This window comes from Hypanus sabinus, chromosome 4 (genome assembly GCF_030144855.1).
Source record: "Hypanus sabinus isolate sHypSab1 chromosome 4, sHypSab1.hap1, whole genome shotgun sequence".
In the NCBI taxonomy this organism is placed as follows: Eukaryota; Metazoa; Chordata; class Chondrichthyes; order Myliobatiformes; family Dasyatidae; genus Hypanus; species Hypanus sabinus.
In genome coordinates this window covers 159,858,792-159,879,013 of record NC_082709.1, presented here as the reverse complement: position 1 = coordinate 159,879,013, position 20,222 = coordinate 159,858,792, and the positions used below count along the sequence as shown (strand labels likewise).

The 20,222-nt window shown below is 43.4% G+C and overlaps 1 protein-coding gene across 1 annotated transcript in view; it reads right to left on the bottom strand.

The window, feature by feature from the left end:
- The window catches only part of LOC132392185 (target of Nesh-SH3-like), a 108,425-nt gene that overhangs the window by 33,874 nt on the left and 54,329 nt on the right, over nucleotides 1-20,222 (bottom strand). Inside the window, exons 7-8 of the mRNA XM_059966029.1 lie at nucleotides 12,377-12,583; nucleotides 10,712-10,820 (exon numbers count right to left, since the gene is read on the bottom strand). Of these exons, the coding sequence (XP_059822012.1) occupies nucleotides 10,712-10,820; nucleotides 12,377-12,583 (316 nt within the window). The remainder of the gene's footprint in view (nucleotides 1-10,711; nucleotides 10,821-12,376; nucleotides 12,584-20,222) is intronic.

Here is a 20,222-nt window from a genome sequence, read left to right as displayed (position 1 = left end):
ATGCCAGGGTCAGTGATGTTTCTGAATGCGTCCACAATATCCTCAAAAGGTAGGGTGAGCAGCCAGAAGTTGTGGTACATATTGGTACTAACGACATAGGTAGAAAAAGGGAGGAGGTCCTGAAAACAGAATATAGGGAGTTAGGAAGAAAGTTGAGAAGCAGGACCTCAAGGGTAGTAATGTCAGGATTGCTGCTTGTGCCACACGATAGTAAGTATAGGAATAGAATGAGGTGGCAGATAAATGCATGGCTGAAGAATTGCAGCAAGGGGCAGGGATTCAGATTTCTGGATCATTGGGACCTCCTCTGAGGCAGGTGTGACCTGGTTGATTGCCAGTGATTAGGGTTCCTCAGGGGTCAATATTGAGAACACTACTTTTCACATTGTTTGTCAATGACTTAGATAATGGAATTGATTGCTTTGTGGCAAACTTTCCAGATGGTACAAAGAGAGGTGGAGAGGTAGGTAGTGCTGAGGAAGGATTATGATTGCAGAAGAACTTAGACAAATTGGAAGAATGGACAAAAAAGTGGCAGATGGAATACAATGTTGAGAAATGTATGATAACACATTTTGGTAAAAGGAACAAAAATACAGACTATTCTCTAAATGGGGAGAAAGTTCAAACTTCAGAGATGCAAAGGGACTTAGAAATCCTCATTTAAGACTCTCAGGTATAAAAGGCAAATGCAATGTTGTCATTCATTTCAAGGGGACTAGGCTACAAAAATAGGAAGATAATGCTGAGGCTTTATAAGAAGTAGTCAGGCCACACTTGGAGTATTGTCAACAGTTTTGGACCCCATATCTCAGAAAGGATGTGTTGTAGCGGTGTGCTACACGCAGCACTGAAATAACAACACGTAGTTGGTGAGCTGCAGTTGCAAAAGAGGTTTATTCAAACTTCGCAGCCTCACTTTAAAGCCTTCCTGATCCCGCCCTCCCCGGGCGGGAATGCTGTAGGGGGAGAGTATTCACAGTCCAGTCCCGCGCGCGGGCTTTTCCCCTTGCTGGTGAAGCAGGCTTGGCGCCCTCTTTGGGACCGGCCTCAATGCCAGTGCGCGCCGCTTTGTGAGCCGGTTCGAGTGCGCTGGGAAGTGAGTCGTCACATATCCCCCCCCCCCCCCCAGAACTGGCGATACAACCCCCAATGTTCTCAGTCTGGGTCGGACTCTGTTTGGGAGGTCTGTCTCTGCGCTGCGGTGCCTGAATCTCGACCGGCTGAGCTGAGTCCACATGGGCCGGTTTGAGTCGGTCCACTGTGAAAACCTCCTCTTTTCCCCCAATGTCCAGCACGAATGTGGACCCGTTGTTTCTGACCACCATAAACGGCCCCTTGTGGGGCCGCTGTAGCGGTGCCTAATGTCCCCCCGTCGTACAAAAACGAACTTACAGTTTTGCAGGTCTTTGGGTACACAGGTCGGCTTCTGCCCGTGCTGTGAAGTGGGTATGGGGTCCAGGTCACCAATCCTCTTGCGTAGTCTGCCCAGGACTGCTGCGGGTTCTTCCTCTTGCCCCCTTGGGGCTGGTATGAACTCCCCTGGGATGACCAGGGGTGCGCCGTACACCAACTCGGCTGACGAGGTGTGCAGATCCTTTTTGGGTGCTGTGCGGATTCCGAGCAGGACCCAGGGAAGCTCATCCACCCAGTTAGCTCCTCTCAGGCGGGCCATGAGAGCCGACTTCAGGTGACAGTGGAAACGCTTCACTAGTCCGTTCGACTGTGGATGGTAGGCAGTTGTGTGGTGCAGCTATGTCCCCAAAAGGCTGGCCATAGCTGACCACAGGCTGGAGGTGAACTGGGAGCCTCTGTCGGAGATAATATGGGCCGGTACACCAAAGCGAGATACCCAGTTTGCAATCAGTGCTCGGGCGCAAGATTCGGAAGTGGTGTCAGTGAGCGGGACCGCCTCTGGCCAACTTGTGAACTGGTCCACAACAGTCAGGAGGTGCCGCGCTCCTCGCGACCATGGCAGGGGGCTCACGATATCCACATGAATGTGGTCGAAACGCCGGTGGGCGGGATGGAACTGCTGCGGCAGGGCTTTGGTGTGCCGCTGCACCTTGGCTGTTTGGCAGTGCATGCACGTTTTGGCCCATTCACTGACCTGCTTGCAGAGTCCGTGCCAAATGAATCTGTTGGCTACCATCTGGATGGTTGACCTGATGGAGGGGTGCGCTAAGTTGTGAATGGAGTTGAAAACATGCCGCCGCCAGGCTGCCGGGATGACGGGGGGGGGGGTGGGGTTGGCCGGTGGTGATGTCACAGAGTAGGGTCCTCACACCTGGGCCTACGGGGAGGTCCTGGAGCTGCAAACCGGACACTGTTGTTCTGTAACTAGGGATCTCCTCGTCTGCCTGCTGCGCCTCTGCCAGCACTTCAAAGACTACCCCTGGGACAGGACTTGGATGTTAGGGCGGGAGAGGGCGTCCGCCACAACATTGTTCTTTCCCGAGACATGCCAGACATCCGTCATGTATTCGGAGATGTAGGACAGATGTTGCTGCTGGCAGGATGACCAGGGGTCAGATGCTTTCATGAACGCAAAGGTAAGTGGTTTGTGGTTCGTGAACAACTTACCTTCTAAGAAGTACCTGAAATGCCAGATTGCCAGATATAGCGCCAACAGTTCGCAGTCGAAAGCACTGGATTTGAGCTCGGGTGGTCATAGGTGTTTGCTGAAAAACGCCAGGGGTTGCCAGCGACCCTCGATGTGTTGTTCCAGCACTCCATTGACTGCCGTGACAGATGCATCCACTGTGAGGGCGGTAGCGTCTGTTCTGGGGTGCACTAGCATCGCGGCATTTGCCAAGGCTTCTTTGGTTTTAATGAAAGCGGCGGCGGACTCTTTGTCCCAGATAATGTCCTTGCCCGGACCCGACATCAGGGCGAACAGGGGGCGCATGATTCGGGCTGCTGAAGGGAGGAAGCGGTGATAGAAATTCACCATAGAATTCCTGAAGGCCTGAATAGATAGAATTCCTGAAGGCCTTTGATTGTGTTGGGTTGAGGGAAATGGCAGACCGCGTCTCTTTAGTAATCCTGTGGCCCAGAAAGTTGATGGTGTCGAGCCTGAACTGGCATTTGGCCGGGTTGATTGTTAGGCCGTATTCACTCAGTTGGGCGTAGAGTTAATGGAGGTGGGACAGATGCTCCTGATGACTGCTGCTGGCAATGAGGATGTTGTCCAAATAGTTGAAAGCGAAGTCCAGGTCGCGTCCCACCGCGTCCATTAACCGCTGAAACGTCTGTGCGGCATTCTTCAGGCCAAACAGCATGCGGAGGAACTTGAAAAGGTTGAATGGGGTGATGAGAGCCGTTTTGGGGACATTGTCCGGATGCGGGATTTGATGGTATCCCTGGATGAGGTCTACCTTGGAGAAGATCCGTGCGTTGCAGGTTTGCTGCAAAGTCCAGAATGTGCAGCACAGGGTAGCGGTCCGGTGTTGTAGCCTCGTTCAGCCTGCGGTAGTCGCCGCATGGTCTCCAGCCTCCTGTTGCTTTGAGCACCATGTGCAGGGGGGAGGCCCATGGGCTGTCAGACCGCCGTATGATCCCCAATTCCTCCATCCTCTTGAACTCCTCCTTCACCAGTCGGAGCTTGTCCGGGGGAAGCCTTCGAGCACGCATGTGGAGGGGTGGTCCTTGTTTCGGGATGTGGTGCTGTATGCCGTCTCTGGGCATGGCTGCCGTGAACTGCGGCGCCAGAACCGATGGGAAATCTGCCAGGACTCTGGTGAAGTTGTTGTCGGACAGCGTGATGGAGTCTAGGTGTGGGGCCGGCAACTAGGCTTCACCCAGGGAGAACGTTTGAAAGGTCTCAGTGTGGACCAGTCTCTTCCTTGGCAGGTCGACCAGTAGGCTGTGAGCTTGCAAAAAATCCGTTCCCAGGAGCAGTTGGGCTACGGTGGCCAGTGTGAAGTCCCACGTGAACCGGCTGGAGCCAAACTGTAGCCGCACCTTACGGGTGCCGTAGGTCCTTACTGGGCTGTCGTTCGCGGCCCGCAAGGTGGGACCCGGTTCTCTGTTGCGGGTGTCGTAACTCGTCGGAGATAAGACGCTGATCTTGGTACCGGTGTCGACCAAAAAGCGGCGTCCCGACTGCTTGTCCCAGACATACAGGAGGCTATCCTGATGGCCAGCCGCCATGGCCATCAGCGGCAGCTGGCCCTGGCGTTCCCCGGGAACTTGCAGGGTGGGCTACAGCTGCAGGCTTCTGCGCCCCACCGCTGGTGATAGAAGCACCATTGTTCATTGGTCTCCTCACCCCTGCCTCTGGGGTTAGTGGGCTCTGGGCCTGGTCTGGTCTGCTGCTGGGAGCGTGGCCTGGTGATCTGTGTGATGGATGCCCCACTCTCCTTCTTGGCTTTCCACAGCACGTCTGCCTGGGCCTCCACCTTCCGGGGGTCACTGAAATTCGCGTTGGACAGCAGCAGGCATATATCCTTGGGCAGCTGCTCCAGGAATGCCTGCTCAAACATGAGGCAGGGCTTGTGTCCTCCGGCCAGGGACAGCATCTTGTTCATCAAAGCCGATGGTGGCCTGTCCCCCAAACCATCCAGGTGCAGTAAGCGGGCAGCTCGCTCGCACCGTGAGAGTCCGAAAGTCCTTTTGAGCAAGCCTTTGAATTCTGTGTGTTTGCCGTCCGCTGATTGTATCAAATTCTCAACCTGGGCGGCTGTCTCCTGGTCGAGGGAGCTCACCACGTTATCTGCCGAATGCGGAATTGGGCATCTGCTTGCTGGAACTGTAGGTGAGGTCGCAGCATCCAGAGGCTTGGCAGTTTTAATGAAACTGCATGAACAGATGCAGCGTCGTTCATCTCCGGTCCAAATATCGTTTGGGCCATCGGGGTCACCAATTATAGCGGTGTGCTACACGCAATGCTGAAATAACGACACGTAGTCGGTGAGCTGTAGTTGCAAAAGAGGTTTATTCAAACTTCGCAGCCTCGCTTTAATGTCTTCCTGTTCCCGCCCTCCCCGGGCGAGAATGCTGTAGTTCACAGTCCCGTCCCGCGCGCAGGCTTTTCCCCTTGCTGGTGAAGCAGGCTTGGCGCCATCTTTGGGACCGGCCTCAATGCCGGTGCGCGCCACTTTGTGAGCCGGTTCGAGTGTGCTGGGAAGTGGGTCGCCACATTGCAGACTCCAGAGGGATTTCACGAGGATGACAAGAATGAAGGGGTTAACATATGAGCAGAGTCTGGCGGCTTTGGGCCATGACTCACTGAAATTTAGAAGAATGCAGGGGGATCCCATTGAAACTTATGAATGTTGAAAGGAATAGATATGGTGGATGTGGAGAAGATGCTTCCTACGATGGGGGTGACCAGAACTAGAGGGCACAGCTCTCTGGTAAGGAAGAATTTGTTTTTGCCAGAGAGTAGTGAATCTGTGAAATGCTCTGCCACAGACAACTGTGGAGGCCAAGACCGTGGGTATATTTAAAGTGAAAACTGATAGTTTCCTGATCGGTCAGGGCATCAAAGATTATGCGAGAAGGAAGGTGTTTAGGGTTGAGTGGGATCTGGGATCAGGCATGATGAAATGGACTTGATGGGCTAATTCTGCTCCTATGTCTTATTGTCTTATGGAGACATTCCTGTGAAAGTGCCAGAGTAAATCCAATAGGGGTCAAGCTGGAGCCAGGAGAAATACACAAAAATGCTGGATTAACTGAGCAAATCAGACAGTATCCATGCAGAGAAATAAGCAGACTGAGACGCTTCATCAGGAGCCAAGATTCTAAACCAGTACAAATATATTCAGATACATAAAGTGTAAAAGAGAGGCGAGAGTGGATATTGTACCACTGGAAAACGATGCTGGAGAGGTATTAATGGCAGACAAACTGAATAAGTATTTTGCATCAATTTTCACTGTGGTGAAAATTCCAGGTGTCAGCGGTCATGAAGTGACCATTACTACGGAGAAGGTTCTTGGCAAACTGAAAGATCTGAAGGTAGATAAGTCACTTGGACCAGATAGTATACACCCCATAGTTCTGAAAAAGATGGCTAAAGACATTGCGGAGGCATTAGTAATGATCTTTCAAGATTCACTAAATTCTGGAAAGGTTCCAGAAGACCGGAAAATTGCAAATGTCACTTCATTCTTCAAGAAGGGAGAGAGGCAGAAGAAAGGAAATTATAGACCAGTTAATCTGACTTCAGTGGTTGGAAAGATGTTGGAGTCAATTGCTATAGATGTGGTTTCAGGTTACTTAGAGGTGCATGATAAAATAAGCTGTAGTCAGCATGGTTACCTCAAGGGAAACTCTTGCCTGACAAATCTGCTGGAATACTTTGAAGAAATAACAAGCAGAATAGACAATGGATAATCACTTCATGTTGTGTAATTGGATTTTCAGAATGCATTTCATAAGGTGCCACATGTGAGGCTACTTAACAAACTACAAGCCCATGGTATTACAGGGATTGTTCTAGCATGGATAAAGCAGTGGTTGAATGGTAGGAGGCAAAGAGTGGGGATATAGGCTGCTGGTGACTAGTGGTGTTCCACAGGGATCTGTGTTGGAACCGATTCTTTTTATATTATATATTAATGATTAGGATGATAGAATTGATGGCTTTGTTGCAAAGTTTGCAGACAATATGAAGATAGGTGGAAGGGCAGGTAAGTTTGTGGAAATAGAGAGGCTACAGAAAGACTTGGACAGATAAGGAGAATGGGCAAAGAAATGGCAGATGGAATACAGTGTTGGGAAGTGCATGGTTATGTACCTTGGTTGAAGAAATGAAAGTGAAGATTATTTTCTAAATGGAGAGAAAATTCAAAAAGCTGAGACACAAAGGGAATTGGGAGTCCTTATGCAGGATTCCCAGAAGGTTAATTTACAGGTTGGGTCTGTGGTGAAGAAAGCAAGTGTAATGTTATCATTCATTTCAAGATGACTGAAATATACAACCAAGGATGTAATTTTGAGACTTTATAAAGCAATGATGAGGCCTCACTTGGAGTATTGTGAGCAGTTTTGGGCTCCTTATCATGGAAAGAACATTCAGAAACTAGAGAGGGTTCAAAGGAGGTTCATAAAAATTATTCCAGGCTTAATTTTTATTGATGGCTCTGTGGCTATATTCACCGGAATTCAGAAGAATGAGGGGTGACCTCACTGGTGAAAGGCCTTGATAGAGTGGATATGGAGAGGGTGTTTCATATGGTGGAAGAGTCTAAGACCAAAGGACACAGTCTCAGAATAGAAGGGCGTCCTTTTAGAATTGAGATGAGGAGGTATTTCCTTAGCCAGAGAGTGGTGAATCTGTGAAATTGATTGCCACAGGCAGCTGTGGAGGACAAAGTTTTAGGTATATTTAAGGCAGAGGTTGTTAAATTCTTGATTAGTAGGGGCATGAAGAGATATGGGGAGCAGGCAGGAGATTGGTGCTAAGAGGAATAATGAATCAGCCATGATGTAATGGTGGCACAGACGTGATGGGTGAAATGACCTAATTCTGCTCATATGTCTCATGGTCTTTTGGTATTTTATCCTGGACATATAAGATTTTGCAAATGCTGGAAATACTGGAGTAACTGAGCAGGCCAGGCAGCATCTATGGAGGGGAATAAATAGGTGGGTCTCAGCCCAAAGGTTGACTGTTTATTGCCCTCAATAGATGCTGCCTGACCTGCTGAGTTCCTCCAGCTCTTAGTGCATTTTACCCTGGTCCTGCTTTAAACTTCTGGTACATTTGTAACATTTTAAAGACTCAGTTCATTCCAAGAACAGTTGCAAGTTGTCTGCCTATTTGTTCAGCCACAGTATTGGAACCACAGCCTTTCTATTCTTCCTGAAAGGGAAACTCAGTGACTAGATAGTGTTTTGTTATTCATGAGTTTCATACATTTGGAACACTGATGCTTTCATAGAAAGATACTGATTGTATATCTTTATCCCACAGGGAATTAAGGGAATTAGACAGGATTTCTAGCTCTAATTGGACATAAAGCAGCTTTCATCATTAATTTTACCTCCCAGTAACACACCATTACCTCTTGGTTCTACTCAACTCTAATTTCTTGACCTCACGTGGCACTTTTGAGTAGTAAGTTAAAAGTGCGTGGTAAATATTGGCTAGTGAATACATTAGAAGTGTCCTTTCTGTGAGAAATGCCAGGAAAAACAACCTCTGGCTCTTGTTAATGTTAGGCTTTGGCTGAGAGGACTCTGTAAAATCCTTCAGGGCAAACGAGACTGTGGCAGAACAATTCTCTTTTCTTGAAATACTGCCCAGAAGATTAATCTGCAACTCCTGTAGACTCCAGTTGGGGTCAGAAAGTTGCTTAATGAAATAAGAACACATGATCCCTGTTTTTAGTATGTAACTACACTGTAACATTTTCAGGGAACTTAACCTCTAAATATGATGTCCTGAATATATTTTAGTATTTAAAAATTCTATTCAAACAAAATGAAAATCTATGGGAATATAATGGTGACTAGACCAACCAATTAAAACATTACATATTTTCAGATTAGCATATTTGTATACATAGAAAGTAGTTTTTGGAAACCACTGAGGGGCAATTTTGCAAACATGAACACATAGGATGGAATGAGATCAATGACTGAGAACTCAGCATCAGGGTAAGGGCCACACCTCACAAAAGCACCTCATAAATGCCAAATGAAGATCACACTAAGTCCTGGAATTATTCATTTGTCCGCCAAGACAGTTTTATCACACTACATAAGGAGCTCACATTGTAATTTTTGCTAAGTGACATGATCAATAATGTCAAATGATAACAACTCAAGCAACTTAGACAACCATGCCATCAGGGAGTTACCACAATGGGGAGGAAAATGTAACTAATACCATAATGACCAGTTTAACCTTTTCCTCCACTGTTGAGGAAATCACTGATTTGAAGTTCAGATTCAACTTTCTATGGATCTGTGCACTAATATCTTTTTATATGCTGATTTATCCTTTGTCACATCTATTTATTGATACTATATTAATTTTTCTATATACTGCATTGTATTTCTATGTAGATTATAAATATTCCTGTACCTTTTGCTGATTACACAGTGCTGCCAAATTTTTGAAATTATGTCAATTTTATATAATTGTATAATTATAGAAATTAAATCTATTAGGTTCAGTAGAACAATGAAATAAGTCAGGCCATACTCTTAACCAGAACTAACCAAAGCCAAATAAATTGTAAGTACTAAGGCTATGATCATCAGTGCACACTCAGGAAGTAGAACACCAGGGTCTATGTGTATTATTTTGAAAGCTTATAAACTAGCATCTTCCCAAATTATTGTTAAAATAGCTTTCTGAAAAATGGCATCGGAGCTAATCCTGGGGAGATTTGCAATTGAAGATTAATTTTTTATTACTGCAAATTATCTCTACAATGATACTCTACTGATTGTTTCTAACAGATACAAGATACGCAAATATGAAACATAAGCTATTCAAAAGTTCTTGCTTTTAAGAACCTTTTGCAACATGAGTGCAATGATTATCCTGGTTATGATAGTGCTTGAGAAGGAAGTTAACTGCACATAGATGTATCCAGAGAGAAACACCTAGCTCTGGTTTCTGGCTCTGCTGAAAATGTGCCCTGTGCTCCTGTGCAATAGAATCATTTATGCCCGTCAGTGACTTTGCCACAGTAACATTAGAGACAACGCGTCAGTTTCATATTACTGAGCTACAGACTAGATATAATTTGTATACAAGGATGAATTGGTGGGAGTGGGCTAAAAGGTCAACCAGTATGTGTAATTCCATCTGGAGATGTTTAATAACATTTCTACTTCAAAGAGACCATAATCAAATGATATGATGCTTTTATCATTTTGTAACAATATTTCAAACTGCACTCATGGGAGCATAGAAAATTATTCTGATCATATGTTAAACTTTGGGAGCAGGTAATCTATTCACGTTAACAGATGGTTAATTCATTTCACTATTTTTATTTTTATATAGCAGAGTAATGATGCTACTAAATCTTTTTAAAGATTAACTTTAAAATTTCATAACTTGTTTCATAAAGCCACTGTTTCTGAGTTAGCACACTAAAAACAAGCTTAGGTGTATATAACTGTAAATTATTTTGTTAAGGTAGGGAAGAGTGGAAATTGAATAATTACTCAGCGAGATCAGGATTTTGGGTTCAAATCTGGATTCACCATGTCCACAACGCTTAAGCTATTGATCATTCAGAGTCCATTCTCCTTAAATCCTGCAATGAGTTTTCGATCTGCCCAGGAGAATTTCATAAGTCCATAAGAAGTCGGAGCAAAATCAGGCTATCTGCCCCATCACGTCTATTCCACCACAAGTAATACTTTTCAGTTTTCCCTATTCTTCAAGCCTGAATTCCAACAGAAAGCCATATTTGACCAATGTCTCTGCTTTGAAGAAGGTTCATTCATGAAAACTTAAACGTTTATCTTTAATACCAACCTGTATGAACAGCCTTGATAACTGACATAGCAATTGTTTTAAGAATCTTTAACTGGCTCAAAGATTACCAAACATCAGCTTTGCAGGTCCCCTACAGCCTCCTTTAAGAAAAATCAAATGCAGTATTTTCTCAATTGGCTGTAATCTTTTATGCAAATAAACAGACAACTGAGGTTTAGTTATATTCTCAGAACTCTGAATGGAAAAGAAAATAATTTGTTACTTGGAACTGTGAAGAATAAAAACATGTTTTTTCACCTAGTGTTTGGTTTGAGATTTTCCACTGCAGCGTGGGTTTGATTGGTAACAGTAACAAGTTTCTCTGTTTTGTTGTCAGGACCTTGCATTTGTGATACAACTTCATACTCTGTAAGATGAAAATGTGAAGACATTTTAGAAAGGGAAAACAATTATTTTATATTAAGAACTAGGAAAATTAAAAATAAAATGGTTGCAATTAGACTTACTGAAGATAAATAAATATAATACTACATATAATTTTCCTTGAAGACATCTTTCAATTGAAATAGTAAAATAATTCAAGATAAGAGATTTCTTCATATCATTAAAAATCATTCCTGATGTCCAATAAGTTATTTTTCACAAAGAACATGGATAACTGGGTTGATTTTAGAGACATGGGTCTTAAAATTTGATTTGACACATTCTAATAGGATTGTGTGGCAACTAAAAAGACTAGGGCAAAATTGGGACCTTGTTTACCAAGGTTAGTGATATTTCAGTAATGGGGAAGGGAGAGGGTGAATATTCTGTGTTAATGGTGAGTGTTCAGAAGTTTGCAAAGAAATTCTAGTCAATTTATGTTGATAATAACCAAAATAAATTTTTAGGCAGCTGAGAGCGGACATGAATTTTATTTAATAATTTATTTAATAATATAACCTTGTAAAGATAGAGCTCATTGATCTGTTTCTGATAAACCTTTGCAGGAGTGGCACCACCAACCAACAATACAATCTGTGAACTATATGCTGGGAAGCATTGGATGGAGGGGTGCAGGTGTGTGAGGTGACACCAACAGATGTCTGGTACAGTCTCTTGCAGTTATGCCAGTATAGTACAGCAGCCAACATTCTGTGTATAAAAATTCAGAAACCATGGAAGGAACTGCCCTGTTCTGAGGAAGGTGAATTTAATTTCCTTCCATTTTTCCTCACCAAATCTAACTCGCAACTTTTTAAAAGATGATTATTTTGAGCATTTTGAAGTAGGAAGCTTTAGTTTTGTAAAAGGCTTCACCCAAACTCTCTGCAATTATATTTGAAAAGTCAACTAATGACTAAAGCTATGACCAAGTGCTGTTAATGGGAAAATATATTAAGGGTCTCACCACCTGTTCTGAACTCACAGACAATGATGCTTTGCTGTGTAAAACTCAGGACAAAGAATCAAAAACCTGAAGTGCCATCCAAGAAAAAAAAATGGGATGTTTGATTTTTCTTGGATCTCAATAATACCATAGGCTGCCTCTTGGCCATCTTTAATTGGACATTAACAAGGGCTTCTTAGGCAATCAGGCATAAGTTTATAAGTTATAAACAAGAGAAATTCTGCAGATGCTGGAAATCCAAAGTGACACACACAAAATGCTGGAGGAACTCAGCAAATCAGGCAACATCTGTGGAAATGAATAAACAGTCGACATTTTGGGCCGACACCCTTCTTCAGGGCTTAAGTACAAGTTCAATTTGCAAACTTATCAGTTATCAGCAGAGAACAAGAATTAGTAAACTCCTCTTATGTCTGTGATTTGTTCTAGCAAAGTAATTACAATCCAGATGGCAGAATAGCTAACATGTATCATTTCCAACTTCACAAATATTCAATATTAACAAACAGAAAATGTCACAGTCAAAACTTGCATCAGAAAGAGAGAGATAATTTTAGATATGGATCAGTTACCGCTTGCAGTGTCATTTTCATTTTTCTTCCAGTCAACTATGAGAAAAGTCGGACAGCCTTCAACGGTCACAAGGGTAAGGTTTGAAGGTGGATATTTCGGAGCAGTTAAGGCAGTTGCATTTGTAGAGTTTTCCTCTTCAAAATGCTTCAGTGATTCAGTAATGGAACAGGGCATGTTTTCCTTTGTCAGGTATTTCACATGAGGGCCTTAGAAGGGAAGACAGCAGCAGGATAATAAATAGTCAGTAATCTCTATACAATTGAATATTCTCTTCAATCCAATGGAATATTCTCACTGATTTAACAGCCACACCCTTCCATCATTTAGTCAGCCAACAAGAGGAACTATGTTTCAAGAATTGGAAAATACAAGGTACTCTGACAAGTACTTTCTCCACAGTCTCCATTTAATGCAGCAGAAAAATACATCTCTACCTTCCTTAACAGTTACTTTCGGTGTCTGTTGAAGTACATACATATATTGCATTTCTTATCTATTTAAAAAGTGAATATGTGCCTTTATGAACACAGAAGGTGTTACAGGAAAAAAAAAATTTATCTCTTCACGTTTTCATTCTATTGAGCTCATCTTCAACCCAACCATACTCACCCAATCAGCTGAAGATGAAGGAAGAAATTTAAAACTAGTAATACAATCCTGACTGAAATATTTCTCTGCTTCCAAAAGTAATTGTTAATAGCTACAATACCAGTCTAGTATAACCTCCCAAAATAAGTTGATCAAAGTTAAAGCAACTGCTCTGTGAACTGTACACAAGGCAGCTAAACACACTATGAGCGATATTTCTCATCTCTTTTGCCATGAAGGACCTCTAGATCATTGATCACAATACACATCATTTATCATTCATCAACATTTACTCTATGTTAAGACCTGAAGCACATGCCAGATGTGACTTCTAATTTTTCAGTTCAATGCACTTACCTTTCCTAATTATTTTCTAGAGTCCATGCTGTTGAACTTGAATTTCACCAATAAAAACATTTTCCTCCATATTTTATATAGTTAGAAAACAGAAATAGATTCTAAGTGTCGTCTCTCAACCTTTCTATATTAGTTACAGGTAGTCAGGACAAATCCTTTGAAGCCTTCCCATGCTTTTGACGAAGTCATATCTGCATACCACACATCACACAGAATTCCTCCAATGTCCAGCCTATTTTATGAGCCTTTTTTTTTGCACCCAGACCACTCATATATACTGAATATTTTGTTTAGAAACATTAGTAATAGCAGGCTTAAAGCCCTGCCATTGTTCAATCTCATGTTTTATCTGGTGCCTCAATCACTTCATCACCCATCCTTGCACCCATCCCTAAAGGTATTGTTTCTGCGAGTGTTTACTCACTATTCAATGGACTTAATCCTTTAATAAATCACCTTTCTTATCCTAGTCCTCAATAGCCAATCCATTATTCTGAGACCATTCACCATTTTGAAGAAACAGCCATCTGACCTCTACCTTGTTAATCCCACTCAAAATGGACTTCTACGCCACATAAAGGCCAATGCTCTCATACTGTAATTCACTTAAATATGAAAGAGATAAAAACAGACAAGTTGGCAACTGGGAATCCTGTTTGTTGCAGATGGAGTGAAGGTGCTCGACAAAGTGGTTCCCCAATCACTCCTCTACTTTGGTGAGACCTGATGTTGGTGGCCAACCATTTCAATTCCAATCCCCATTCCCATTCTGACATGTCAGTCCATGGTCTCCTCTACTACCATGATGAGGTCACTCAGTCTGGAGGAGTACCACCTTATATTTCATTTGTGTAGCCTTCAACCTGATGGCATGAAAATCAATGTCTCTAACTTCCAGTAATTTCTTCCCCTTCCCACTTCTCTCTTCTTCAATTTCCCATTCTGGCTCCTCTCTTACCACTTCTCCTCACCTGTCTACCACGTCCCTCCAATGCCCCTCTTCCTCCCTTTCTTTCATGGTTCACTCTCCTCTCCGATCAGATGCTGTTTTATTATGGATGGAGTGAAGGAGCTAGAACAAGGGTCTTGGCCTGAAATGTCAATGGTTTGTTTGTTTCCATAGAAACTGCCTGACCTGCTGAATTTATCTAACAGTTTGTGTGTTTTGCTGTCCTATCAGATTCCTTCCTTTTCCACCTATCACTTCCCAGCTTCTAGCTTCATTCACCCTCCCCATCCACCTACTTCCCCTCTCAGCCCACAATCAAAGCTTCCTGTTCTGGGTGAACCATCCACATTGCCCGAAAATTCTTTATTATGCACACATAACAACACATCTTCCCCCATTAAAGAAAAACAAACACACTACGATGTCCTCATAAACCTACAAGGAACAATAATCCTTTCCAAAAAAGCTATCTACATTAACTTCAATTGTAATGAGCAAATTGAATTGAATTGACTTTATTACTTACATCCTTCATATACAAGAGAACCTTTAAGTTACATCTCCGTCTAAATGTGCAATGTGCAATTTATAGTAATTTATAATAAATAGTACAACAATATAACATAGAAATACAGTTGTGTCAGCATGAAGTAATCAGTCTGATGGCCTGGTGGAAGAAGCTGTCCCAGAGCCTGTTGGTCCTGGCTTTTACGCTGCGATAACATTTCCTGGATGGTAGCAGCTGGAGCAGTTTGCAGTTGGGGTGACTCGGGTCCCCAATGATCCTTCAGTCCCTTTTCTCACACCTAACTTTGTAAATGTCCTGAATAGTGGTAAGTTCACATCTATAGATCTACTGGGCTGTCCACACGACTCTCTGCAGGGTCCTGCGATTGAGGAAAGTACAGTTCCCATACCAGGCAGTGATGCAGCCAGCCAGGATGCTCCCAATTGTGCCTCTGTAGAAAGCTCTTAGGATTTGGGGGCCCAGACCAAACTTCAACCGTCTGAGGTGAAGGAAGCACTGTTGTGCCTTTTTCATTACACAGCTGGTGTGTACAGACCACGTGAGATCCTTGATGATGTGTATGCTGAGGAACTTAAAGCTGTTCATCCTCTCAACCCCAGATCCACTGATATCAATAGGAGTTACCCCGTCTCCATTCCTCCTGTAGTCCACAAGCAGCTCCTTTGTTTTTGTGACACTGAGGGAGAAGTTGTTTTCTTGACACCACTGTGTCAAGGTGATGACTTCTTCTCTGTAGGCTGCCTCATTATTATTTGAGATCAGGCTATCAGTGTAGCATCATCAGCAAATTTAATTAGTAGAGTGGAGCTGTGGGTGGCAACACAGTCATGGGTATACTGAGAGTAAAGGAGGGGGCTTAGTACACAGCCCTAAGGAGCACCTGTGTGAGGGTCAGAGGGGCAGAGGTGAGGGAGCCCACTCTTAACACCTGCTGGCGATCTGACGGGAAGTCCAGGATCCAGCTACACAAGGCAGGGTGAAGGCCAATGTCTCTGAGCTTCTTGTCGAGCCTGGAGGGAATTATGGTGTTGAATGCTGAACTGTTGTCCAAGAACAGCATTCTCACATAAGCAACCTTCTTCTCCAGATGTGTAAGGACGGTGTGTAGAGTTGTGGCTGTTGCATCATCTGTTGGTAGATGAACTGTAGGAGTACAGTGTGGGTGGTAGCACACTGCAAATGTAATCCTTGACCAGCCTCTCAAAGCATTTGCTTATTATTGAAGTGAATGTGACAGGATGCCAGTCGTTCAGACATGTTACCTTGGTCTTTTTAGGTACAACAACAGCAGAAAGGCATTCTACACTGGGAGAAGGAGAAGTTAAAAATATCTGTAAACACACCTGCCAGTTGTGCTCTGCACACTCTGAGTATCCACCCTGGGACGCCATCCGGTCCTGCAACCTTGCAACTGTCCACTCGTTGGAAACAATTTCCTTTACTCCACTGAAATACTGTTATGCCAGACTTTACTTTCTCCCTATCAAATTTCAAGTTGAACTCAATCATATTGTGATCATTGCCTCCTAAGGGTTCGTTTTTAAGCTCGCTAATCACCTCCTGTTCATTACACAGCACCCACTCCAATATAGCTGATCTCCTAGCAGGCTCAATGACAAACTGCTCTAAAAAGTCATTTGTAGGCATTCAATTACCTCACTCTCTTGAGATCCATTTCTGACCTGATTTTTAACCTGCATGTTGATATAGAAGCATAGAACCATAGAACATTACAGCACAGAAACAGGCCTTTTGGCCATTCTTGGCTGTGCCGAATCATTTTTCTGCCTAGTCCCACTAACCTGCACCTGGACCATATCCTTCCATACACCTCTCATCCATGTACCTGTCCAAGTTTTTCTTAAATGTTAGAAGTGAGCTCGCATTTACCACTTCATCTGGCAGCTCATTCCACACTCCCGCCACTCTCTGTGTGAAGAAGCCCCCCCCCCAATGTTCCCTTTAACCTTTCCCCCTTCACCCTTAACCCAAGTCCTCTGGCTTTTTTCTCCCATAGCCTCAGTGGAAAAAGCCTGCTTGCATTCACTCTATCTATACCCATCATAATTTTATATACCTCTATCAAGTCACCCTCATTCTTCTATGCTCCAGGGAATAAAGTCCTAACCTATTCAACCTTTCGCTGTAACTCAGTTTCTCAAGTCCTGGCAACATCCTCGTAAACCTTCTCTGCACTCTTTCAACCTTATTAATATCTTTCCTGTAATTCGGTGACCAAAACTGCACACAATATTCCAAATTCGGCCTCACCAATTCCTCATACCACCTCACCATAACCTTCCAACTCTATACTCAATAACTTGATCTATAAGGGCCAATGTACCAAAAGCTCTCTTTATGACCTTGTCTACCTGTGACGCCACTCTCAGGGAATTTTGTATCTGTATTCCCAGATCCCTCTGTTCTACTGCTCTGCTCAGTGCCCTACCATTTGCCTTGTATGTTCTACAAGTCTTCTACCTTGTATATCTCCCATGACTATTATAACATTGCCCCTTTGACATGTCTTTTCTATTTCCTGTTGTAATCTGTGGTTCACATCCCAGCTATTGTGGGGAGGCCTGTATATAACTGACATCAGAATCCTTTTAACCTTGCAGTTTCTTAACTCACCAACAAGGATTCAATACCTTCTGATCCTTTGTCACATCTTTCTACTGATTTGATGCCATTCTTTACCAAAAAAGCCACACCAGCTCCTCTGCCTACCCTCCTGTCCCTATAATACAATGTGTAACTTTCGACATTCAGCTCCCAACTACAACCATCCCTTTAGCCATGATTCAGTGATGGCCACACCATCATACCTGACAATCTGTAATAGTGCAACAAGATCATCCACCTTTATTTCTTATACTCCATGCACTGAGATATAATACTCTGAGTGCTGTATTTACTACCCTTTTTGATTCTGCATCCCTAATGCACAGATACTCACCCTGCTGGCTGCAATTATGTCCTTTTCTGCCTGCCCATCCTGATAATCTGACCACATGCTATCTTTGCTTTTTCACCATCCATCTAATCCTAAATCCCTTCAACTCCAGTCCCGCCCCCCCGCCCCCCACCAAATTAGCTTAAACTAAACAGCTGTAAAAAACCTTTCCGTGACAATATTGATTCCCCTTGGGTTCAGGTACAACCCGTCACTCTTGAACAAGACATATTTCCTCCAGAAGATATCCCAATGATCCAAGAACCTGAAGCCCTGCCCTGCACCAGCTTCTCAGCCATGCATTAATCTGCCAAGTCATCGATTTTCTACCATTCATACTTCTGGACTGGTAGGCGTTTTGCAGTTTTGTTGTGTTGCTATTTCTCTTTTTATTTCCCTATCACTTCAGTCAATTTGACAGAGTGTGTTCTTTCAGGTATCAGCAGGTTTTTGTGAACTGGAAAGTTAGTACGTATGTGTCAACCCATCAGCATTTGGGCTGGAGAAAGGCAATTCTGCAATGGCACACTTCAGTAAATCATTTGACTTTTGTGAAGTTCTCTCTTCCACCTTGTGTTTTCTTCCTTGACCAAGTTCTCTGCTAGGCCATCAGATTTTGAATGAAATGGGCTTGAAATTATATGCTGAAGCTCCCAATCATTGGCAAAAGACTCAAATTCACAGTTCGAAAATTGTGGACCACTGTCTGATACCACTTCACAGGGATCTCCATGCCTCACCAACACAGCTTTCAGGAAGGTGATGACTGATCATTTTGCTGGATGTTGCATCCTCCGGATAATTGGGAAAGTAGTCTGTTACAACAACGTAATTCTTCCCATTACAATCAAACAAATACACTCCACCTTTGATGCACAACCTGCCTGGTACAGAATGTGGTGTAAGCTGTTCTGGTTGCTGCTTTGGTCTGTAGGTAAGACATATTTCACATGAAACAGTGGTCTAGCTGATGTCTTGGTTCGTTCTTGGCCAGTATATTCACTTCCAGAGCTCAATGTTTACATTTTTCCTCACCAAGATGCCCTTTGTGTGTCTTCTGCAGCATTTACTTGAATAGCAACACTTGAATTACAAAATGTGTTCCCTTTGAAGACCGTTATCTTCCACTACTGACAGTTTAGCACTGTGTACCCAATAATCATGAATGCACATTGGACAGTAATTCTAAGCTGCTGGCCATCCTTTCCATATTGCCTCTTTGAGTACGTTCATTGTTTCATTTGTCCCTGCTGCTTTTTAAATCTCTGCTCTATCAGGAGATACTGGAATGGAGGTGACAATCAAAAGACCATAAGATATAGGAACAGAATTAGGCCATTAGGCCCATCGAATCCACTGCCACTTCATCATGACTGATCCATTATTCCTCTCAGCCCCAGTCTCCTGCCCTCTCCCTGTATCCCTTCATGCCTTGACCTATCAAGAATCTATGAACTTCTGCCTTAAATATACGTAAAGACTTGGCCTCCACAGCCAATGTGTCAATAAATCCCACAGATTCACCACTCTCAGGCTGAAGAAATTCTTTCTCATCTTTGTTCTAAACGGATGCTTCTTCATCTGAGGCTGTGTCCTCAGGTCCTAGACTCTCCCACAATAAGAAACAATCTCTCCATATCCACTCTATCAAGGCCTTTCACCCTCAATGAATAGGTTTTAATTCAGTCAGACCACATTCTTCTGAATAAAGGCCCCGAGTCAGCAAACGCTCTTCATATGACAATTCACTCAAACCTGGAATTATTTTCATGAACCTCTTTTGAACCCTCTCCAGCTTCTGAATGTCCTTTCTAAGATAAAGGGCCCAAAACTGCTCACAATACAATAAGTGAGGCCTCATTAGTGCTTTATAAAGCCTCAACATTACATTTTTGATTTTATTTTCTAGTGGTCTTGAAATGAATGATAGCATCACACTCTCCTTCTTAACCACAGACTCAACCAGTAATTTAACCTTCAGGGAATCCTGTACAAGGAATCCCAATTCATTTGGGCCTCAGAATTTTGGATTTTCTTTCCATTTAGAAAATAGTGTATCCTTTTACTTCTTCTACCAAAGTGCATGGCCTTATACTTTCCAATATTGTATTCAATCTGCCACTTCTTTGCCCATTAACCTAATCTAAGTCCTTCTGTAGTCTCTCTACTTTCTCAAAACTACCTGCTCCTCCACCTATCTTGGTATCACCCTCAAACTTTGCAACAAAGCCATCAATTCCATCAGGCAAGACTTTGACATATAATGTAAAAAGAAGCAGTCCCAACAGACCCCTGTAGAACATCACAAGTCATCGGCAGCCAACTAATGAAGTCTCCCTTTATTACCACTTTTCCCTGTAATACCATGGGCTCTTACTTGTTGAGCAGCCTCGTTGGTACCCTGTCAAGGGCTTTCTTAAAATTCAAATCCACAACATCATGTGAATCTCCTTTGTCTATCCTGCT